The sequence below is a fragment of the Castor canadensis genome, chromosome 18 (assembly GCF_047511655.1).
Source record: "Castor canadensis chromosome 18, mCasCan1.hap1v2, whole genome shotgun sequence".
Taxonomy (NCBI): Eukaryota; Metazoa; Chordata; class Mammalia; order Rodentia; family Castoridae; genus Castor; species Castor canadensis.
The window spans coordinates 47089524-47113111 of NC_133403.1; the positions used below are offsets into that span (position 1 = coordinate 47089524).

At 49.7% G+C, this 23588-nt stretch overlaps 2 protein-coding genes across 7 annotated transcripts; both read left to right on the forward strand.

Moving 5' to 3' along the window:
• Positions 1-110: 110 nt before the first annotated feature.
• On the forward strand, positions 111-10309 carry Pxmp2 (peroxisomal membrane protein 2). 5 transcript variants are annotated; one of them, XR_002212364.2, is made up of 7 exons: positions 115-423; positions 1829-1939; positions 4193-4355; positions 6849-6968; positions 9214-9507; positions 9712-9756; positions 10178-10309. XR_002212364.2 is itself a non-coding variant. In XM_020163498.2 (5 exons), exons 1-5 carry the CDS (start codon positions 173-175, stop codon positions 9280-9282), a joined length of 714 nt encoding a protein of 237 aa, XP_020019087.1. In that variant the 5' UTR covers positions 115-172; the 3' UTR covers positions 9283-9523. The 5 variants fall into 5 exon arrangements, 3 of the variants coding, with proteins under 3 accessions (XP_020019088.1, XP_073916991.1, XP_020019087.1); XR_012443501.1 differs by having other exon boundaries at positions 9712-10309; XM_020163498.2 differs by lacking the exons at positions 9712-9756; positions 10178-10309 and having other exon boundaries at positions 9214-9523.
• Positions 10310-12631: 2322 nt separating this feature from the next.
• Pgam5 (PGAM family member 5, mitochondrial serine/threonine protein phosphatase) lies at positions 12632-22205 on the forward strand. Of its 2 annotated transcripts, none has more exons than XM_020163507.2 (6): positions 12632-12846; positions 16544-16722; positions 18469-18594; positions 18681-18769; positions 18871-19004; positions 21069-22205. In XM_020163507.2, the coding sequence occupies exons 1-6, from the start codon at positions 12656-12658 to the stop codon at positions 21217-21219; spliced, it is 870 nt and encodes a 289-aa protein (XP_020019096.1). In that variant the 5' UTR covers positions 12632-12655; the 3' UTR covers positions 21220-22205. The 2 variants fall into 2 exon arrangements, with proteins under 2 accessions (XP_020019096.1, XP_073916990.1); XM_074060889.1 differs by having other exon boundaries at positions 18874-19004.
• Positions 22206-23588: the final 1383 nt, after the last annotated feature.

A 23588-nucleotide genomic window follows, 5' to 3' on the forward strand; every position in this document is an offset into this window, starting at 1 on the left:
AGAGTCGACGCCTGGACTGGCGTGTGCGCAGGCGCACCGCTCAGCCCCGCCCAATCCCGCCCCGCCCCTCCCGGCGGCCCAATCAGCGACGTTATCCGGGGTGAGGGGGTGGGGGGAGAGGGCCCACCAGGGACCGGGGAAAAATGTGCTGAGGCGCACGCCCCGCACAGCCATGTTGGTCCGGGGCAGTGCTGTGGACCATGATGGGGCTGGAATTGTCAGGCCGTCCCCGCCCCGGGCCCCGCGCCCGGCCAGCCTGCGGTGGGATCGGAGTCCTGGGCAGCGCAGAGCAGGGACGACGATGGCGCCGGCGGCGTCTCGGCTGCGGACCGAGGCTGCGCTTGCGGCGCTCCCGCGGCGCGCGCTCGCCCACTACCTGCTGCTCCTGAGGCTCTATCCCGTGCTCGCCAAGGCCGCCAGCAGGTGGGCGCGGGGAAGGGGAGAGGGGAGCGGGGAGAGGAAGGGCCGCCTCGCAGACCCAGCTGCACCGATGCAGCCTGCGGAGGAGTGTGGGCGCCAGAGGCGAAGTCCTCGGAGCCCCAAGATGTCCTCACAGCCCTGCTTTTCCAGGAAGCTCAGTAAGAGCAGTTCGCGTCCGCGGTGCCCAGCAGCGGTGCTGGTGCAGTCTACATGCGAAGTCCAGGGAGCCAAGGGCGAGATTTTATGAGTTAACTTTATAGATTTGTCTTACTAAGTCTTTCCTAAGGCTATGGCCGAAAGAGGTGCTGAGGTCTCACAAGGTGATGTCTTGGTGAAGAACTGGACGAAAAGCAGATGGACATGTAACAGAGTGGCCAGACGTTCCTCCTGCGGAGGTGGCATGGAGCAGGCATGCAGAGAAGAGAAGCAAGAGCTCTGAGGGCAGAGGGTACAGCCAGTGCAAAGGTCTTGAGGGATGAGCTGTCACATGTTGGAGGAGTGGGAAGAAGGTCTGTGTGGTTGGAGAAAGTAAGAAGGGAGAGCAGAGAACGAAGTAGCCAAGGGGTCAGACCAAGAGGGTCTTTGGGTCCCTACTAAGAATTTTCCATTTTATAGCTTTTCAGAAGGTAATTACTGACTAGCCTCAAAGGGAACAACTGGTCCTGTCTCCACCTTTTTGTTGTTGTTGTTAAACTTTTCTCAACTTTTATTTTTGAATTAGATTAATAATACGAGGGGAGATTTCATTGGGATAATTCTGTACGTCAATACGATGCATCTTGAACAAGTTCATTCCCTCCACTATATTTCCATTTCCATCCCTGTCCTCCACTTCTTACTGAAAATTATATCGGGGCAAAGTAGACTGAGACAGTTGTAATACAAAGATCACTGGCAGGTGGCCTCATGGCAACATTGTGTCAAGCTGTATATAGTGTGACATGCACACAGCTCACAGCTAAGACATATTCAGATTTTCCCAGATTCTCCTGTACTTGTCTGTGTGTGGTCAGTTCTGCACACTTTTATCGTATGTGTAGGATCATGTGTTTCTGTATCTTCACGCCCGTGAAGATACAGAACAGTGTCGTAGGATTCCTCTTGTCACTCTTTTATAACCACACACTTCCTGATGTCCCCCGAGGTAGCCTGCATGATGGCAGTGGAACAAGACATTCAGGGTCTTGGCACTGAAGCAGCCTAGCAGCTGGAACTCTTAACTGTACTCACCTGTATGTTAGGGTCTGTCACCTCCACCTTCTGATGTGGGGACTTAACCTCGCAGCTGCTTCAATAAGGATTCAGCCCACCATCCATAGCATGATCTTAGAGCAGCCCTGCTGATTCCCATGGAAGACATGCACGCCCTCTCATCGCTTGCTCCTGTCTTCCGATTACCTCTCTGCAGTGGCATTTTGTCAGCACTTGGTAACCTCTTGGCCCAGACGATTGAGAAGAAGAGGAGAAAAGACTCTCAAAATCTAGATCTCAGTGGTCCTCTCAGATATGCAGTTTATGGGTGAGTGCCACAGAGGGGCTGGCTGACCCCAGAGATTTAGCATAGCAAAGCTGGGCTGCCAACATCAAGGTTTTGGAATAATCTGATCTAGAAAAATATTTTTAAAAGCATCAACATAACCATGCATAGTGGTACATGTCCTTGATCCTAGCTACTCTGGAGGCAGAGGCAGGAGAATTTCAAGTTTGAGACCCTATCTAAAACACAAACAAAAGGGTTGGGGCTGTAGCTCAAGTGATAGAGTGCTTGCCCTGGGTTCAATCCCAGTGGGGGTGGGGTGCATTGATTTAATCATCACGGGAGAAAAGCCAGAAGTTTAGGCATATAGCATGTTAGTTTGTTTTATTTTCTTTTGTTTTTGTTGGTGCTGGGGATCTAACACAGGACTTTACTCAGGCTAGGTAGGTAGTATAGACAAGAGCTACACCCCCAGCTCCAAATACAGTTTGTGGTTTTTTTAACTAGAAAAAAATTCACCATAGAAATGGTGAATTTTGTTTCTTTATTTTATGTTATCATTTTTACATTTACTCACATGTGTGTATATTGTTTGGGCTACCTCCCCCCACGCCCACCCCCCCACCCCCCCACCCCCCCCCACCTTCCTGCCACCTCCCCCCACCAGTTTTATTTTGTTTTGTTTTTCCTATGTTGTCCAGACTGGCCTTGAACTTGAAATCCTTCTGAATAGCTGAGATTATAGTCATACATCACTGCACTGGCTGCAGTTTTCATTTTCACTTGCACTGGTGGGGGCATCTTTACTGGGCTGAGATAGACCTGAGGGTAGATAATGTGCCCGAACTGACAGCCAGACTTCAGGAATCAGAGGCGCGAGATCATCCTTACTGGGTTCTCAGAAGAAGAAAAGCAGCTCAAATAGGACCAATTTCTGTTACTTGCATAGTAACAGAAAAATACTTACGTATCTTGAAAAATACCCAGTTGCTGAACCGATTTCTGAATTCCAGAAGCACAGAGACTGGAAAATTTTTTTGTCTGGGTTATTGTGAGACTGGGTCTTGCTGTATTGCCCAAGCTGGCCTTGAATTCCTGTGCTCAAGCGGTCTCCTATCTCAGCCTCAGAGTATCCAGGACTACAGCTGTGCACCACTGCACCCAGCTAGTTTTTGCCAGCTTCACCCTCCCTGAGCAATTTGGCCAACAACAGTTTTATAGATGGATTATTTCAAAGTCTTTTCCAACTAGACTGACTTTTTAAAAAAAAAAAAAAAAAAAAAAAAGGTTTTTTTGTGGGGGAGGATGCCCGGAGTCACAGCCTTAACCATGCTAGGCAAGTACTGTACCACTGAGCTTTGCCTCCAACCCCTACAATGATCTTTTTATTATTATTATTAGTTCAGAAGACTTTTTGTACATGCAAGCATGCTAACCTGGGTTATTTTCTCTGATGTATCTTAAGCAGCATCCTCCAGACAGTTGTATAGTGAGATCAGCATAGGCTGCATGGTCTTCCCCTCCCCAAGATTTTGTTCTCTTCCCGTTGGGAGGCTCTGCTGCAGGCTACATAACACCTGCATCAGGGTGGGAAAGTCCAACTGAGAACTTTGTTTAAAGACCCTGGTACCTGCCCCTCCCCACATTGCTGCTTTGAGGAGCTTAGGTCTGCTGGGCTCTGTCCTCTCCCAGGTGCACTCGAATGGAGAGCAACAATCCAGACAAGTCAGAGTGCAGCCTGGCCAGTTTCCTGAGATCTTGATGAAGATTTCTAAAAGCAGAGGCAGGTCCATTTATTTATTTACTGATCACCTCTTGGAAGCAGAGCCTGTTCCAGGCCCAGGGACATGGCAGCAGATAGACAGAAACAAACTGCTTGTGGCACCTGCCTTCCAGGGGTGAAGAGGACAGCATATACCCAAATGAAAGAATGTGACCCTGCTGTGCAGACAGTGACATAGAGTCTAGAACACAGAAAGGCTGGCACCAGGCATGTGCATTGCTAGGACCAGGGAATGGCTCTCCCAGCTGACCATGTGGAGGAGCTGACTACCCCTGCAAAGACGGGGGAGGAGGCGACATGGGGAGCAGAGCATTCATGCCAGAAATGGCTTTGGTCTATTCAGGCAAAAAAGAGTACCTGAACAAGAGCTAGTCAGAGAAAGCATTTTCTAGAAGATGTGATCAGTACTGAGGGAGGCAGGGCTTGGGACCAGGGATGGCTCTTGGGTGAGGCTGGACTGGAGAGGCACGTGAAGAGAACCAGTCTGGCTCACACCCACCACCGGGCCTCAGGTTCCTTGTCACAGGCCCCCTGAGCCACTACTTCTACCTCTTCATGGAGCACTGGATCCCTCCAGAGGTCCCCTTGGCTAGAGTCAAGAGGCTGCTGTTGGACCGCTTCGTCTTTGCACCAGCCTTCCTGCTGCTGTTCTTCCTCATCATGAACTTGCTGGAGGTGGGTGTCTGGACCCTGACTGCCTTGGGCAGGACTCTGGGGCTGTGAGCATTTTACTGCTCTCAACTTGAAGTTCGGCAGTTTCCCTTATGAATTTGGAGAGCAGAACACAGGACTCTTAGCAGTACCTGTTTGCCTATGGTAGAAATCACACGTACCCTGACACCATACATCAGTTGCTATAGATGTCTTGGAGCACTGTAGTGTGCATTACCTCAGACCTGCTGAAGTTCTTGTTAGATGTGTTAACAAAGATTGTTTCCCAAACACATTTAGGTGTATTTGTCTTTAAATTTCATATAAAGGTAAAATACAAAATTTGTGTTTTCTATATACAGATTTTTTTTGGTGGTGATGGGATTTGAACTCAGGACCTCTCACTTGCTAGGCAGGCACTCTACCACTTGAACCATACTTCTGCCCTTTAGACTTTAATTATTTTTTAGGTAGGGGGCTCACATTTATTTGTTTTGTTTTGTTTGTTTGTTTACTTGGCGGTACTGGGGTTTGAACTCAGGGCCTGCAGTTTGAGCCACTCCACCAGCCCTTTTTTGGGTTGGGTATTTTCAAGATATGATCTTGTGAACTATTTGCCTGGGCTGGCTTCGAACCACTATCCTCCTGATCTCTGCCTCCCAAGTAGCTAGGATTACAGGCTTCAGCCACTAGTGCCCAACTGAGGCTCACATTTATGCCTGAGGTGGTGTGGACCACGATCCTCCTATTTATGCTTCCTGCATAGCTGGGATGATAGGTGCATGCCACCACTCCCAACATTTTATTGATTGAGATGGAGTCTCAAGAACTTTTGATTAAGCTGGCCTCGAACTGCCATCCTACTGATTTCTGCCTCCTGAGTAGCTAGGATTACAGGCATGAACCACCATGCCTGGTTCTATACAGTCTTATATAGTAAACCTGTCTTATTCGCAGATTTAGTATACATGGGCTCCCTGACCCCACTCCGGGTGTGGAACACAAGGCCTCACACTTGGTAGGCAGGTGCTCTAGTACTTGAACCACACCCCCAGCGTATACAGATGTTATAAAACTTCCTGTGTTCAAATCTGAAATTCTTTTCCTTTGGCCTTTCTAATAGGAATATTATAGAAATACTCTTAAATTTTCTAGTGGTGGTGTTTCCTACATTGTGATACACCTTCTATCTTCTCCTCTTTATCCTTATGGTTTTATTTTTTGCTGTGAGAGGTAGACTTCTCTCTTGATTTGTCCACTTATACAGCATGCTGTCTTCTTGCCATTTATTGAAATCCTCATTATTTTGTAATAACTTCTTCATATTCTCATTTTCAAACATACAGGCCATTATCTGGACTCTGTTCTTCTGCTGGATTCTTTGCATTTCCATTATATGTTGCTTGGGTTTTGTTTTGTTTTGTTTAGCTGTGGCTATCGGAGTATTTTACCTACCATAATGTTACAGTATTTTTCCATTTGGTTTCTTTTCTTTTTGTGGTACTTGGTTTGAACTCAGGGCCTCATGCTTGCTAGGCAGACACTGTACCTCTTGAGACATTCCACCAGCAAAAACATCTTTTTTCTTGGTGTTTTTGCTCATTGGAACTGGGCTTTGAACTCAGGGCCTTATGCTTGCTTGGCAGGAGCTCTGCCACTTGAGTCATGCCCCCAAGCCAATTTTACAGTATTTTTAAAAGATGCTGGTAAAGTAGGCCTTCCCTCTTCTTTTGAAAGATGGCTGTGCTTTCAAAAGCATTCATTCTCCCAGATGATATTTAGGATCAATTTATTGGGGTCCATTTTTTAAAAACTCCTGACAAGTTTTGATTTGAAATGCATCCTCTTTGGAGATTAACCCAGAAAACATTGACAGCTGAGCCCTCAGCAGTTCTGGTGCTGGGCTGATCAGCTGCAAAGAGCTGAGGGGACAGGCACCCCAGGTACCCACAGACATCACCCAGCATGCAGGCAGCTTGCTGTCCCTCTATGGTGACTGAAGATTTTTTTCTTTCTTTTTTTAGTGGTACTGAGGTCTGAACTCAGGGTCTCACAGTTGCCAGGCAGGTGCTCTACACTTGAGCCATACCCCAACACTTGTTTTTGCTTTTAATGATTTTTCAGGGAGGGTGTCGTGTTTTTGCCCGAGGTCAGCCTCAGACCATGACCTTTCTCCTTATGCCTCCCATGTAGCTGGGATAACCAGCTGGTGCCACCACACTCAGCTTATTGATTGAGATTGGGTCTTGTTAACTTTTTGCCCAGGATGGCCTTCAACTGCAATCCTTCCAATCTCTGCCCCCTCAATAGCTGGGGTTACAGATGTGAACCACTGTGCCCAGACAGACTGAGGATTTTCCGATTGAGTGTTTAGCTCTCTACAGTGTAGTAAGTGCACGTGCTGTCTCTTTATAAATGGAACAGAACCAAATAACACAGTTTTAGAAATCACTGTCAAGGTTGGGTGCCGTTCTGGTGAAGGGGGTGCAGCTCACCCCATCTCTGCCCTCCTTGCAGGGAAAGGATGCCAACACCTCAGCTGCCAAGATAAGGCGCAGCTTCTGGCCTGCGCTGCGGACAAACTGGCAAATGTGGACACCTCTGCAGTTCATTAACATCAGTTATGTGCCCGTGCAGGTGAGGCAGCCCATCTCCCCCAGAGGTCTGTCCTGCAGCCTTGCCTGTGTTTTCTTCCAACAAGCTGTAGCTTTTCTCAAGCCATGTTTTCACCCTGACTTCTAGACTCCTGGTCCATCCCTAGGCAGTGTTCAACACTCCAGTGCTTCAGTTGTGGAAAGTCTCACAGGGTCTCCAGAGCAGGCTTGCTTCAGCTACTCATTCAGCAAATTCTGAGGTCTTCTAGTAATTAAACCTTCTTGTTCCCTTGGGCTTAGGAAAGCAGACAGGTGCATGGAGTGGGGCCTGGTGTAGAGTGGAGTCTGGTCAGTCAGAGAGAAGGCCCTTTGTGGGAACTTGGAGCTTTTAAGCCCTTGTGAGTAGAAACGGGCTGCCTGGTGAAGGGTGAGAAACCTGTTGAGTTGGTCCTGATTCAGGCAGTAGAGAGTGCAGGGGAGTGATCAAGACCCATCTCCTGTGACTCTGTGGACACTGCCATCCTGTGCTGATCCAGGTTGTGCATGTCAGCTGTCCTTGTGCCAGGCCAGTCTGTGTTCCCACAGGACACATGCTCATTCCTCCCTTGAGGACATTCTTCTCCAGTACTGGCCTGAGTTTGCTCCAGGGAACCCACCTGCTTTGTACTAGAAGCTGGGCACTTGGTGCCTCTGCCAAGTTCAGACCTAGGGAGGAAGGAGGTGAGCCAAATTTGTGCACTGTGAAGAGGGGAAAGGTGGGAGCCCTTAGGAAACCTAAGCTGCTAACCAGGGTTGTCCTCCTGAACAGACCTGTTCAGGGCAGCAGTTCAGGCTGAGGCTGAGGCAAAGGATTGTGAGTTCAAGGCCAGCCTGGGCTTCCTAGTGAGACCCTATAGAGAGAGAGGGAGAGGGAGAAGGAAAGGGGAAGAGGAGGAAAAGGGAGGGGAGGGGAAATGAGAGGAGAGGGAAGAGGGATTGAAAAAAAGAAAAAGATCACAAGTCTTAAAAAGTTTGTGAAGAAGTGGAAGAAGCAGTAGAGGGACTGGGGTGGTGGAGGGGCTCTGAAGCTCAGAAAGGTGGGATCATGGTAAGGAAACACGTTTGTAGGATACTGAAGCTCAGAAAGGTGGGATCATGGTAAGGAACCACGTTTGTAGGATAGTGCTTGATGTGGTTATAGCTGTTTATGGGATGGGCAAGAGAGTCCTTGGAGCCACCTAAGGAGGCAGAGAGAATAGGATCCCTGGGAGTGGCATAGTGGTGCTTGGATGGGAGCCCTTCCTTGTTTGCCAGGAAAAAGGACTCCAGTGGGTAGTGGATGGGATTTCTAGATTCCTCTGTGTTCTAGGTCTGAGGTCTGGAGTAGGTGGGATGGGTTTGGCACTGTGGAGAGTGAGCTGAGTGGAGACAGGCTTCTGGGCAGAGGGTGGACACCTTCTTATGGGCCTGGGACCTGTCCAGCTGTGGTCAGCTCCCAGGGAGCCAAGGAGGTAGGGAGGACAGGTTTTCACAGGGAGCACAACCACAGGACAGTAAGGTGAGGAAGCCATGGCTATAAGCCACAGATTCTGAGGCATCCTAGGGAGACAAGGCTGAGGACATGGAGGAGTGGAAAGGACAGAGACAGTGCTTCCTTAGAGTGCAGGAACAGCACTTGGAGGCTAGCATCAGAGGTTTCATTTTAGGTGGTGGCACATGCGTCTTTAAGGGGCAGAGATGTTACTCAGGAAGGATTCATTGAGCACCCACTATATGCCCTGCTATTCTAGACAAGATGAGGACAGACTCATGGAACCACCTGCCAGGAAGAGACAGCACCTGACCCGGGTGGTTTCAGGTGGGAGTAAATCTAGATGATCAGAGGAGGTGCCAGGACAGTGGCAGGTTGGAGTGCAGGGCTGGTCACAGTGAGGTGCAGGCAGGGATAGGATGGGTGTCACGTGCAGTCCCCCCACTGAGGGCATCACATCACATGGCAGCCAGCCCTGGGTAGAGAAGTGAAGCCAGAGTGCTGGTGAAGGAGTAAAGAGTTTCTGCCTCTGGTTGCTTGCGTCACTGCCTTGGTTCCATTGGCATGTAAACATTGTTAGGAGGGGGACTATTGTCCTCCCACCTCTGCAGGGACCTAGCACAGAGCTTGGAAAGTCTCAGGAAATACAACAGCAGGCAGGTGGGTGGACTGACCAACCAGTAAACAGTTGATGGAATGAACTCTGTCGTGAGTCGCTGGTGCTTGGTGGATGTGGTCAGGCCTCCCACTCATCACTGTCCACCTGTTTTCTCGGCAGTTCCGGGTGCTCTTTGCCAACCTGGCGGCTCTGTTCTGGTATGCCTACCTGGCCTGTCTGGGGAAGTGACACTAGATGCACTGTGGAGTCGACTGCCAAAGGGAGAAAGCAGAAACCACCCAGTCAGGACTTGGTCTGACTTGAAGTCATGTGACTCAAGGTGCCTCAAAATTGCAGATGGAGAAAGAAATCTGATAGTGTCCGAAGCTTGTGCTTTAGAGAGGCGGCAGCTGACTTGGACAGAAGAGATGACTTCAGTTGTCACCTTGGACCAGATGCAGGTCACAATAAATGGTAATGCAGCTGCTTCCATGATGGTCCTGGTGTCTTAGAACAGCCGCTCTTGGGTCTTGTTTGATTCTTTTGTGTTGGAAAATCCATATAACACAAAGTTCACAATTTAAGTGCACAGCTCAGCAGCATGGAGAAATCAGTGTTATGCAGCCATCTTCCTAAAATGAAACTTTCATTAAACACTAACTTTCCATTCCCTCCCAGGCCTCTATTGCCCACCATTCTTCTTCTCTACAGATTTGAGTCTAGGTATGTATGAGTGGATTCACACCCTGTTCTTAATGTCTATGGTTTGAATGTGTCCCCTGCAAAACTCACATTGAAACTTAGTGCCCATTGCAGGGGTGTTATGAATTGGGGTCTCATCTGGGTGCTGCTGGCTCCTAGCTCCTTGGGACGCTGAGCTTAGGAAAATCAAGATTCAAGGCCACCCAGGCAAATAGTTGGCAAGACCCCATCTCCAAAATAACCAGAAGGTGTGGCTGAAGCAGTAGAGTGCCTGCTTTGCAAGTGTGAAGCTCTGAGTCCTAACCCCAGTCCCATTAAAAAAAAAAATGGGGTGTTTAGGGAAGTGGTTAAGTCCCTCATGAATGGATTAATGTCCTTATAAAAGAGCCTTCAGAGAGTTTACTCCTTTTGTCCTTCTGTCCCTGTGGTTGTGCGAGGACAGTGTTTTCCCTCCAGAGGATGAAGACCAAGGGACCGTCTTGGAAGCAGAGGTTGCCCTCACCAGCAGTGCCTTGATCTTGGGCTTTTCAGCCTCCAGAACTGTGAGAAATGAATTTCTATTGTTTATAAATTATCCAGGCTGTGGTATTTTGTTATTTTCAAGGTTCATCCATGTTTTAGCATGTGTCAGAATTTCCTTTCTTTTTAAGGCTGGATAGTTCACTGCTGTCTATACCACATCCGTCCATATCCGTTCTTCCATCAGAGGACATTTGGGTTGTTTCCACCTGTTGGCTAATGTGAGTGATGCTGCTGTGAATACGGTGTACAAATATCTGTGCACCGGGCATGTGGTGCATAGCTGTAGTCCCAGCTACTTTGGAGGCCCAAGCAGGAGTTTGAGGCCAGCCTGACTAACATGACAGTAAGACCCCAGTTCTCAATTGTAGAGATCAGCCAGGACTGATCAGCTGAGGGACCGCTGTGCCAGAACTCTTCTGAGAACATCTCAGAAGTTAGCATTACTCAATTCTACAATAATCCTTTGAGATTCTTTCCATTTCACAAATGGGAACACTAAAGCAAGACCTCTTTAGTAAGAGATGGGCCCTAGATTCAGGTGCAGTATGCTGGGTCTAGAACCATCATCTGAGCATGCAGCCTCCCAGAATTTCAGGGGTAGGCTAAAACAGACAGTTGACGGGCAGTTTTGTGTTTTTTAAGTGATGTGAATTCCTGCTATTTCTGGCTTATCACAGCCTGCATTCACTCAGTTCATTTCATCCATATTTATTGGGTGCTATCAGACACAGAAGGAAGGGCAGAAAGCAGGGTTTTAGTCTCTCCCCCTTGGATGTTTGTCAGTGATGGAGAAAACAGGTTTATAAGTGGTTAAATGAGCAAAATAGTTTTAGGAAGGAGAGGCACTTTTTCTTTTATTTATATCATGGTGCCTTGAACAATATGAATTATATTTGGAAAAATGAATCCATAAAAAGATCTATAAAATCAAGGCTGGGTGTGGTGCTCATGCCTGTAATCCTAGCCACTGGGAAGGTGACGATTGTGGTTTGAGGCCAGCCTGGTCAAAAAGTTCTCTAGACTCCATCCCAACTAATAGGTGAACATAATGGCGTGCACCTGTCATCCCAACTTTATGGAAAATGTAAATAGGATCAAGGTCCAGGCATAAACATGAAAGTATATTCAAAAAATAACCGAAGCAAAAGAACAGAAAAAAGAAGGGCTGGAGGAGTGGCTCAGGTGGTAGAGCACCTGCCTAGCAAGCACAGACCCTGAGTTCAAAACTTCAGTGTTAGAAAACAGTTGCATTTCCTGGGCCCCCCTGCTAGCTCTCTCGAGACTGCCTTACTTTGGTCTTTTGGGTACAATGAGTAGAAACAGCCTTGTCTCCTCCAGCCTCAGTGAGGGTACACCCTTACCTTAGGCCCAGTGAAGGGCCTTTATTTTTTATTTTTGTCTTTTCTCTTTTGGTGCCGTGGTCAAACCCAGGGCCTCGCGCATGCTAGGCTACATCCTAGGCCAAGAGGCTTCTCCTGGGTGGTCTTGCCTGCTTTGGGGCTGGTAACTTCCAGAGGAGACAGCAGAGATGGAGGCAGCTGAAGACTTCCAGAGCGGGGTGCAGAGGTGGTGGGGTGGGGGGTAGTCGGGGAGAAAAAACCTGCAGTGCTGCTGAGCCCTAGGGCAAAGGGCCCCCAACACCCTAAGCCCGAGAGCTGCTGCAGCAGGAGCAGGTGCTGCCTCTGCTGCCCTCGCTCGTGGACTAGAATGGTACAATGGCTGCCAAGGGCTGGGCTGCCGGCGGCCAGAGCCCAGGGCAGTGCGCCAGGCCTCTGGCTCCTAAGTCTGGAGCGATGGCCCCTGGCTCGCAGGGCCTGAAGCTGTGAGCCTCTGGCTCTGTCCGTCCAGGCTCTCGGCCCCGGACTGCAAGTGTGGAAACACTTCCTACCACTTTCCCATCAGGAGAGCAGAAGGACCGCAGCCAGCATGGGGGGACAGCAGGACAGGCAATGCCAGGAGCCGAGGCAAGGGAACGGAGATGTTCTGAGTTCTGAGCCAGGTGTTGTAGTGAACCTCAGCAATCCCAGCGAGAGGGCCTGTGAGTTGGAGCCGGGCTGGCCACATGGCGAGGCCTGACTTAAGGAAACGGAAAGGTACGGCGCTCTGGGGGACGGCGATGGCTGACAATGAGCCTGCGCGTGGGGCCCTGCGCTGCCCTTCCACAGCTTAAAAAAGAAAAAACCCGAGCCTCCCAGTTCACTGACGCCCCGTTCTCGTCTGCATGGACGCGGCGCCCTCCACACGCTCCCGCATCCCCGTGCGGGCCCCGGCCCTCGCCCCGCCTTCCGCGCCGCGGCCCGGGCGCTCCCAGCGGACCCCGCGGCCGGAGCCGCCCGCGAGGGGGTGGGACTTCCGCCGGCCGGAAGCGGGCGCGCCGTCGTGCCGCGCGGGAGGCGGCATGGCGTTCCGGCAGGCGCTGCAACTGGCCGCCTGCGGCCTGGCGGGAGGCTCGGCCGCCGTGCTCTTCTCCGCCGTCGCTGTGGGCAAACCGCGCGCCGGCGGGGACGCCGAGCCGCGTGCGCCGGAGCCGCGCGGCTGGTCCGGGGGCGCGCGACCGGGGCCCGGCGTCTGGGACTCCAACTGGGACAGGTGCGCTGTGGGCTGCGGGGCTGGTGGCGGGCGGGCCTGGCTCCTGTCCGGTCCCTCGTCCGGGCGCAGGAGCGTGTTGACACCTGGCAGCGGAGGGAGGATGTCGGTGTCCAGAGGGGTTCGGCAGGGTCCTTAGTGTCCGTGCGCGGGGCCGCCTGTCCCTCCAAGAACCCGTGTACCGAGCGGCCGGGTCACCCCGAGGGCCCGTGCGCGGGGCGGGGTCCGACACTCCGCCCTCGGGTGAGGTCCAAGACTGGAACCTCCCCCAGGGCTGCATCGGTGGCCTCAGTGGTCACCGAGTCCTGGAAATAAGCCTCCAGGCGATGTTCAGTTTCACTTAATACAAATGTAAAAGCCAGAGCAGTGCAGGTTTTTGGTGTAACAGATGAAAGCGCTGCTAAAGTCTGACCTGTGCTCTTCACGTTTTTAATGTGCTGCTAGGCAGTTTGGAAAAGGACCCTGCGGGCATCGTTTGCGCACCAGGCTCACCGCCCGGGCATCCGCAGGTGTGGTCACTGCACCTGACACTCCAAGAGGGGAAGAACGCCCTGGCCGAGTGGCTAAAGTGGTTGAGCGCCGGCGGAGCAAATCCAGTGCGGAACTAACGTTTGTTTCCCCGGTTTTAGCAGGAATTCAGTAGTCTTTTTGTTTTGTTCGCGGCACTGGGGATCTGAACTCAGGGCATACACCTTGAGCCACTCCGCCTCCCTTTTTTTCCGATGGGTTTTTTCCAGATAGGGACGCCGGCTACCCTGGAACAAGGATCCTTCTCATCTCTGCCTCCCGAGTAGTTAGGATTACTGGCGGGAGCCACCAGCGCCTGGCCCAGTAGTTTCTTTTTTTTAACCCTTTAGTTCAAAAACATATTTGGAATAGTTACATTCATAGAAAAGTTGCAAATAGGATCCTTTTTATTCCACCCCGTTTCCTCTAGAATTAACATATCACCCCCCTTCCTGTATACGTGTCACAATTAATGAACTGATATGGATACATTATTAAGTAGTGTCCTTGCTTCATTGAGATTTCTTCTGTCTTAACCTAGTGTCCTTCTTTCCAGGATCCCAAATGACCATAAGTCCTTATGTCTCTTTAGGCTCTTCTCAACTTTGGCAGTTTTTTCTTTCTTTTGGTGATACTGGGGTTTGAAGTCTTCCAGTTGCTGGGTGGTGAGCCATTAGAGCCAGCCCTTTTTGATGGTCATTATGGTTTTGAGGAGTGCCGATCCAATATTTTGTGGAAGGTCCCTCACTGGGATTTGTCTGTTTCTCTCATGGAGACATTCTCTTTTAGTAATTAATTATTTTTGTGGTACTGGGTTTGAACTCGGTGTCACGCCTGCTAGGCAGGCACCCTACCACTTTAGCCACTCCACCAGTCTGACATTCTCTTTTTAAAAAAGAATCAATGCATGGTTGTCTTTAGCGCGTTACTTCCTCACTGTGGATTTTTATCCATCTAAAAAAGCTGTACACGTGGGGCATGGTGGTACAAATCTGTAATCCCAGCACTCGGGAGACTGAGGCAGGAGGATCATGTAGGCCATCCTGGACTACAGAATGAGTGCAATACCAGCCTGAGCTATATAGGGAAATCCTGCCTGAAAAAAACCAAACAAACTAACAAAAAGGTAGTACAGTGTGTAGAACATTCACGCTGAGGTCAGGAAACTTGACTTTAGGTAGAACTAAAAATTGTCCAGCTTTACCTGACTGAAACTGATGTTTTGTATTTGTTTGGATTGATGGGAGATGACGAGGCATGAACTGAATCCTTTCGGGAAGAATTCCTGGCAGATAAGGTTGAACAAACGAGGAAGGGGGTGTGCCTTGTACCCTCCTGTCCCTGCTGGAAAGTTCCAGAAGCTTCACTTAGTTACCGGAAGGCCTAGTGGAGTCCATGGATTCCTGTCTTTTCCTGCAGCTCCCAGATGTTTTCTCTGGCCCAGCCTCAGACTCCCCCACCGCCCCCACTGCAATCTTAGATTTGGTGTGTGACTAGCATCCCACCCAGGTCAGCCCTGCCTAAATACCATCATCACCATGGTGCCCTGAGACTTTTCTCTTCCACCAGTCTTCACAAGTTAATGTGAAGCTTTGACTTGTGCTGCTCTCCACCTTCCACATGAAACCTTCAGTAGACACCCCCCAACCCGTCTGATGGCCAATACCCCTGTAACTACTGAGCATTTAAAATCTGCTTACTGTGACTGAGAAAATGGAGTTCTAATTTCATTTAATTTAATTACAGTCATCCCTTGTTGCTCTCTGGGATTGGTTCCAAGATCTCTACAGCTAACAGTCCGTGGGTGCTCAAGTCCCTTATATATGATGACACAGTATTTGTGTATAACCTACACACACCCTCACATACACTTTAAATCCTCACTAGATTATTTATAATACCTAATACAAAGTAAATGCTACCTCCTAAGTAATTTAGATTGTGTTGTTTAGAGAATAATGTTAAGAAAAAAAGCCTGTATGTATTCAGTGTAGATAAAACTCTTTTGATCTTTTTGTGGGGAGTGAGGGACAGTATTGGGGTTTGAACTCAGGGCCTCCTACTTTGCTAGGTAGGCGCTCAGCCACTTGAGCCATTGAATCCACCAGCCCTGTTTTGTGTAGAGTATTTTCAAGATAGTCTCGTGAACTATTTGGGCTGACTTCAAACCATGATCCTCTTTGATCTCTGCCTCCTGAGTGGCTAGGATTACAGGTGTGAGCCACTGGTGCCCGGCTGGATTTTTTATTTATTTATTTATTTTTGGTGGTACTGGGGTTGGAACTCAGGGCTTTGCACTTGCCTAGGCAGGCACTCTACTGTTTGAGCTATGCCTCCAGCTCTCTTAGAATACTTTTAATCCTTGTTTAGTTGAATGTATAGATGCAGGACATTTAGATAAAGAAAGCTGACTATATTTTTTATTAATTTTTTTTGTTTTACCAGTACTGGGACTTGAACTCAGGGCCTCACACTTGTTGGGTAGGCACTCCACCACTTGAGCCACTCCACTAGCAATTTTAATTTTATTTCTGGAGGAAGGGTCACACTACATAGACAAGGTTGGCCTTGCAAACTTAAGATCCTCCTGCCTCAACCTCCAGAGTGCTAGGATTACTGGCATTAATCCTGATGCTGGGCTGTATAGCTGGTGGCTACAATCAGGCAGTGCAGTAGACTGTGCTGCAGCCGTACCCTGTTGGCACTCCTACAGCTTCTGTCATCTGGTCTCATATTCTTGGCATCACTGATCACGTTCTGCCTCTCCTCACTAGAACATGTATTGTGAGAGGGCTTCCTGTGTCTGTTGACCACTGTCTGATCATCCAGAACGGGCTTGGCACTCAGCCTTGAGGTGTGAAGGTACACGTGTGTTCTGAGACATGGCCTCTTCCCAAGTACTGAAAGGTATCTTGGGACAGAGGTCACAGGACATACTGCCTTTTTTGGCGGGCAGTACTGGGGTTTGAACTCAGGGCTTCATGCTTGCAAGGCAGGCACTCTACCATTTGAGCCACTCTGCCAGCCCTTTTTTGTGTTGGGTATTTTTGAGATAGGGTCTTTCGAACTGTTTGCCTGGGCTGGTCTCGAACTGTATCCTTCTGATTTCTGCCTTCTGAGTAGCTAAAATTACAGATGTGAGCCACCAGCTCTGTAAGATGGCTGGGACATACCATCTTATTCTTACCACTAGGCGAGAGCCACTGTCTCTGATCAACCTGCGGAAGAGGAATGTGGAATCTGGAGAGGAAGAGCTGGCATCCAGGCTGGATCACTACAAAGCCAAGGCCACAAGGCACATCTTCCTCATCAGGCACTCCCAGTACCATGTGGATGGCTCCCTGGAAAAGGACCGCACTCTGACCCCACTGGGTATGTGCTAGGCCTTGGACCCTGCTGATCCCTCAGTTGGCTTTGAAGATGCTTGAGGTACTCCATCTCCTCAAACCCATGTCAAGGGCCCCAGCTCACACCTGAACATTGTCATTTTCAGTAATTACTAGCTGAATTTGATCAGGAGCAGGTTTCTTGCTTGTTTGCTTTTCCTTTTAAGAGAGATAAGTGAGAACTGGAGGAGTGACTCAAGTGGTAGAGTGCCTCCTTTGTAAGAATAAGCTTGGAGTCCAAACCCCAGTTCCACCAGAGAGAGAGAGAGACAGAGAGAGAGACAGATGGGTGAGACTCCTCTCGCTCTCTGTCTTATGGTCTACAACTTGAGCCACTCCACCAGCCTATTTTTATGATTGTTTTTTTTTGAGATAGGATCTTGTGAACTGTTTGCCCAGGGCTGCCCTTGAACCTTGAGCCTCCTGATCTCTGCCTCCTGAGTAGCTAGGACTACAGGCCTGGCCTGTTTTTGTTTTTTTTTTCCTTTTTTGAGACAGGGTCTTACTAGGTAGCCCAGGCTGGCCTTGAATCATGATTCTCTTGTCTCAGTCTCCTGAGTGCTGGGATTATAGGAGTGCACCACTATGCCTGGCTATAGGACACAGACAAACATATGTGCAGCACTTGCCTAGCATGTGCAGTGTCCTGAGTTTGATCTCTAGCACCAAAAAAAAAAAAAATTAAAATTGCAACGGGTCTTACTTGAACAAGATCAGATTCAATGCCTATCCCAGCAGGGCTTTGTGTTCTTCCTGATGCTCTGAAGTAGCACCTCTCTTGATCACTTCTTTACTGAGCACCTTCTGCAGACCTGTGCAGCACTTAAGAGAATCTGTCCATTACCATCCTCAGCACAAGGTCATGACCCAGATGGGGCTGAGTGACAGAGACGTCCTGGTCCTCACAGGTAGGTTTATTGTTGGCTGCTTCATTTTCTCACTGCTATAGAAGTGCAGCCAGCAACTCCTCCTGTGTTTGTGCCTTGTGCAGTTGTTCCTGCAAGAGAAATTCCTGGAAAAGAAAGTGCAGGGTGGTCTGCAGCAGAGTCTGAATTTTATTTATGTATTAGAGCAAGGGTCTCACTGTGTTGTTCATGCTGGTCCTGAACTCCTAGGCTCAGGAGGTCCTTCTGTTTTAGCCACCCAAGTAGCTAGGACCTCAGGTGTGCACCACCATGCTTGGCTGAAATTAAATGTAAACAACTTCTTTGAATGGGACAGTACCTCTCTCTGTGCATTCAAAAAATGTGATGGTAAAAAAGGTTCCAGGTCTGTTCTCCAGAAGACTGAGCCCCGCTCTGAAGGGATGCTTCTGGCTCCTATGTAAGCATGCAGAGGAACCACATTGGAACATGGCTTCCTGGGTTGTTCTCAGCCAGTGCTAAAATTCATTTGAGGAAAAGCACATGTACTTGCAGCCCATGTGTGCCTGTCACCCTGGGGTGTTGAGTTTATGTGTTTTGGCATCTGTGTTAGAGTACTGGGGCGTGATTTCAGATGTGGTTGAGTAAGAGTGGTGTGAGCAGTAGCCAGTGCTGGCAGCTTTCCTCCTCGTTATTAATGGAATCAGATGCGTTTTTCTGTGTAGGCTTGAGAACAGTTTGCTCCATGAAGCCCTGGGCCTAACTGGGCCTGTGAGGCAGGGCCCTCGTGTCCTGTAAAGTGTCACAGTTTGTGCTGTGAGTACAAAAGGGCTCAGACACATGAGCTTCTCAAGTGTTTCTCCTTCAAGGTCGGGAACAGGCCGAACTCACAGGGCTCCGACTTGCAAGCTTGGGGTTGAAATTTAGTAAAATCGTCCACTCCTCCATGACGCGTGCCGTGGAGACTACGGACATTATCAGCAAGCACCTGCCAGGTGAGTGCTGGGTGCCGGTGGTGGGCACTCCTGCCCAGCTGGCTTCTCAGATGCAGCTTCTCAGAGCACACCTTTGCTCTCCTCAGGTGTCTCTAGAGTCAGCACAGACCTGCTGCGGGAAGGTGCCCCCATCGAGCCCGACCCGCCTGTGTCTCACTGGAAGCCAGAGGCTGTGGTAAAAATGCCTCCCCCACGTACTTCATTTGGGACAGGGCTTGCCCTGTCAACCTCAGCCTTATCTGCTCCCACACTGACGATCCCTTGCTCTGCCTTCAGCAGTATTATGAAGATGGAGCCCGGATTGAGGCCGCCTTCCGGAACTACATCCACAGGGCAGACGCCAAGCAGGAGGAGGACAGCTACGAGATCTTCATATGCCACGCCAATGTCATCCGCTACATCGTGTGCAGGTAGGCACTGCTGGACTGCACTCAGCTCGGGGTATTTAGACAGGAAGGGGGAGATTAGAAGGCGGAGGCCACATGTCCACAGTGCACTCTGCTCTCTGCCCAGGTCCCAACACCCCCCTCAGAGTGGCTTGTGTCTTTCCTGGCCTCGGGGTTCTCTGTTGGGCGCTCCCTTAGTCTGTCTCAGGCTGGCCTTCTCAGTTACTTGTAGGGCATCTATCTGTCAGCTTCCACTTTGTTTTGTTGGCAAGAGCAGAACAACCAGGTTCCTGGTGCCTGAAGTGCCCTCTGGAGATGGAGTGTGACTAGGAGCTGTGTGCAGGCTTCCAGTGCTCTCTGAGATCAATCATTATCTGGGAATTGTGCAAAAACCCTATTTCCCATGGGTCCTACTGGCAGCAGTTAGGTCTGGATTTGCTCAGAGGGGATTCCATTTCCCAGCCTGCCTGTCACACAAACTGCTGAGTTTGTGTGATTGCAGATACATGGACATTCCCCTTTTGAGTCAGGATCTTTGACTATGCTGCTCAGACTGTTCTGTTGGGGCAGGAGTTCCTGTGTTGTGGGTCTTTTCCCCATTCTGCACACAGAACGATCAGGGCTCATGCTGTCTCCCAGCTATAGCCTCTTCTCATACACTTTCTATGCAGCCTCCACATCCGACAGAGGCCTCTTGGGTAGGAGGGCCACCAAAGGATTCACCAAATCTCAGTAAAGTGCAGTTTGAAATAAAGTGGTTCCCACCTCCCTCCCATTAGAAAATGCTCATCAGGACCCCATTAGCCAAAGGGTCTCTTCTCCGGTGACCGAGCATCCCTGGTGGTTGATGCCATCTGAAGCCGTGTGCTGGGTCTCTGCTCCATGGCCTTAGGCTCTTACCTGGGCCGTGGTATGGTTCCCCTCAGATGTTGCATGTGGGTCTGGCCAGAAGCCCAGGAGTGGCTTGGGAGGGTCACGAGAGCAGCAGTCCCAAGAAATGCAAGCTGTTGGGGATGTGGGATCCGCCTTCTGGCTTGGTTCACAGTGGCTATCGGGTCAGACTTCAGAGCTGGTGGGAAGGAGGGTGGCATCTCAATGGACAGGTGCTTAGCTCACACCCTCACGTAAGAGCAAAAACTCCAGGATGGCATGGTCCCAGCCATCTGCCAAGACCTCCTATGTGCTCACTCCCAAGCCTGTGAATGAGGTCTGGGATCTCTGCGCACGTTGACAACCCTATACCATATGCTGTCACTGGGAGCTGACACTAGTGCTGGAAACACAGTTGTACTCACCTGTGTAGGTGAAGTGCTGCGAGGCCCCCACTGCTCCTGTGCCAGTTCTGTCTTGGAGAGGGGTCCTGTGACTTGTGAGGGACAGTGCTGAGGAGGCGTTATAAAGCAACCCGAGCCAGGCACCAGTGGCTCACACCTGTAATCGTAGCTGTTCAGGAGGCAGGGATCAGAAGGATCCTCTTTCAAGGCCAGCCCAAATAGTTTGAGAGACCTTATTTTGAAAAAAACCCATTGCAAAAAAGGGCTGGTCGAGAGAATCAAGGTGTAGGTCCTGAGTTCAAGCCCCAGTACTGAAATAAAAAAAGCATAAGCTATGCTTTTAAGTTGACTAGCATGTTCAGCTATTGCTGAGCTGGGCTTGGCTTAAGCCAGCTTCCTAAGGCTGGTGACTAGAAGGAAGCAGTGACATTGAGCTCTTCAGCATATACTTTAAAGAGAGCATGAAAGTGCTGAGGGGTTGTGGATCACACCTGTCCTGGGAGAAAGCCCCCAGGTCCTGTCAGAAATGGGTCTGGCACACTACAGAGCTGCCCCTTATATACTGGAAAGGCAGACGTGGAATCACACGTGCTGGCAAGAACCTAGCGTGTTTCTGACACAGTCCCACCAGGGGCGGGTCCTTATTTGGGACAGCCCCTTCCTCTGAGAGCCCTTTGTTGAAAACAGTGTCTGCTTGGAATGTCCAGAGGCTACTAGCCTTGTCTGACCCCAGCATTTGCTGCCTACAGTGTGATTCTGTACAAGCTGATCTGTAGGCCCGAGCCTCCCACTACCTTCTTCTCTCCCTTCCCAGAGCCCTGCAGTTTCCTCCAGAAGGTTGGCTCCGCCTCTCCCTCAACAATGGCAGCATCACTCACCTGGTGATCCGACCCAATGGCCGTGTGGCACTCAGGGCCCTAGGGGACACAGGATTCATGCCCCCTGAGAAGATCACCCGGTCCTGAGGCTACCTGCAAGACCACCCTCTCAGCTGGCAGCTTGTCCAGGCAGCGCTGCGGTTTCCTTTTGTGTCTTGAGGAAGAGGATGTCGGGAAAGTATGCAAATGTCTCACATGCTGTGTTTGGATACCTGTTTCTGGCCTAGGCTGAAAAAAAGGAACATTCTAGTCAATGGCCTGATTGTAAGCTTTTCTACTTTATATGCCTGCCAGGACAACCCTGTGGGGTATGTGGTGAGAACCTTCTCAGGCAGGAGGGCCTTCCTGAGGACTAAACAGGCCTCATCTTGCTGGGCCCTCAGGTGACTTCAGAAGATCCTGACCATAGTGGCTGAGCAACCCACAAGCTCTGACAGAAAGCCAGTCAGGCAAGACGATGGTTTTGTTCACAGCTCTTTTTGCTTCTTCATATATTCTAATTTCTGAAAACTGGTCATTTAAATATTTGTCGAAGGTTTTCCTCACCTGGGTTCTTGCTTTGTAAACGAGAGTTAAGAGATCTGATGTTGCTGTGTTTGAACTCACTGACGGACACAAGGGCTGATCACCCGCTGAGGTGAACCTGAGCTCTGAGGGAGGAAATGAGGCTGCAGAGCAGCTGTGGCTTGCTCCTCACTGAGAGAGGTGGTAGGTAGGTGACAGCCCTGTAGTCAGATCTCTGGAGCCAATGAAATATCCCAAACTAGCTGGGTCTGGTGGCTCACCATAAACCCAGCACTTGGGAGGCTGAGGCAGCAGAAGGACCTCAAACTTGAGGTCAGCCTGGGCTGCCAAGTGAGGCCCACTTTCTGTTAAGCTTTTGGGTTAAAAAATTAGAAATGAGAAGTGTATCCCAAATCTTGTTAATTAATTTAAAAAGTATAATTTCTACAAAGCGGAAATGCTCTTGAGCATTTTCTGTACTCAATACAATGAACTGGGATATTTGATCCGTTTCTTTGTCCTCTTTGGAAATAACTATGTAATAAAATTTTAGTGTTTTTTCAAAAGTATTAATTGTGACTGCTTTAGAGAAAATAGGAACCTGTGCCATGAGACCAACAGCAGTTGTGTCTAATCCTTTCCTACAGTGTCTCATTCCCAGGGCTGGCAGCACCACTGCATGTCCTACTCAGAGGACATCCCACCAGCAGCATGTGCCATTTCCTAGAAATGGTGGTGCACTAGAGACTGCCAACTTCTAAACACAAAAAACTACGTGTGCCTCACTTCTGACCTCTGACAGTATAGAGGTAGTGAGTTGCCCATGGTTAGTGCAAAGGGCATGTCGTAGCCCTGACAGCTGACCTTGAGGAACCACATAGCATTTAAGGAACAATCTGTGGCTTTGCGGTGGGGCCCTAGCTCCTAGTGCATAAACAGGGTCTTGTCTCCTAAGGCTGTGATGTCCATCTTCAGGGAGGCACAGTGGTTGCTCTGGACAGCAATGAGCCTCCAAGTAGAAGCCAGGCTGTGCACTCTGGCCACCAGTCAGCTGCCCTAGCTACTCTCACACTGCCCTTCTGTCTCCCTGTCACAATGGGTCAAACCGATGCTGTGACCAGCCTGGAGCAGGAAGGATGCTGCCAGTTTCATCAGTGAATCCCAAGACCAGTGATTCAGCAGATTTTTCAAATTCTTCTCCTAAGTGTGCTACTCAAGTTAGCTTTGAAGCCAACTATATGAAATTGAGCTGTCCAGGTTTTGTCTGAAGGTTTTGTCTAAAACGGTTTGCTTCATTTTAAGAGCTTGTGGTGCCTGTACCCTGTATTTCTTTGAATGTGAGAACTTCACAATTTGATTTCCTTCTCTAATATAAATTCCCTGTCAACTTTTCTACCGCCAAGTCTTCCTCAATGGCTTTGCAGCCCTGGCAGTGAGGATAGCTTCTGGATCAGTAGGTTACAGACACTGGGCAGGCCTGGGCTGAGAAGGCAGAGAAGCAGCAGAGCCCCCAACTGCCAGAGTGCCCCTGAGGACCTTCAGCCTGTGTATGTGTGCATGCTGTTAACACCTGGGAAGGAGTGAGTGTTCACAAGCCCATGCCAGGGAGGGAACTGGCCAGGGCATTTGGACAGTTACAGGGACCTAGCGATACCATGATGGAAAATGTCCACTGGTTTTTAGTGCTGGGGATTAAACCCATGCCCCTGGTTTGGGACTCATGATTGAAGACCTACTGAAACAATGGTAGCACTAAGCTAAATTGGCTGAAATGAAATTGTACACCAGGAGAGGGAATTTTTCACAACTATGTTAGGACAGAACATAGTCTCTCTCTTACTCTGCTCTGAGCACAGCAAGTAAGTTCAGCACAGTGTTGTGCACCTGTAGTACCAACTACTTGGGATTCTGAGGCTGGAGGATAGCTTGAGCCTAGGAGCTCAATTGCCTGG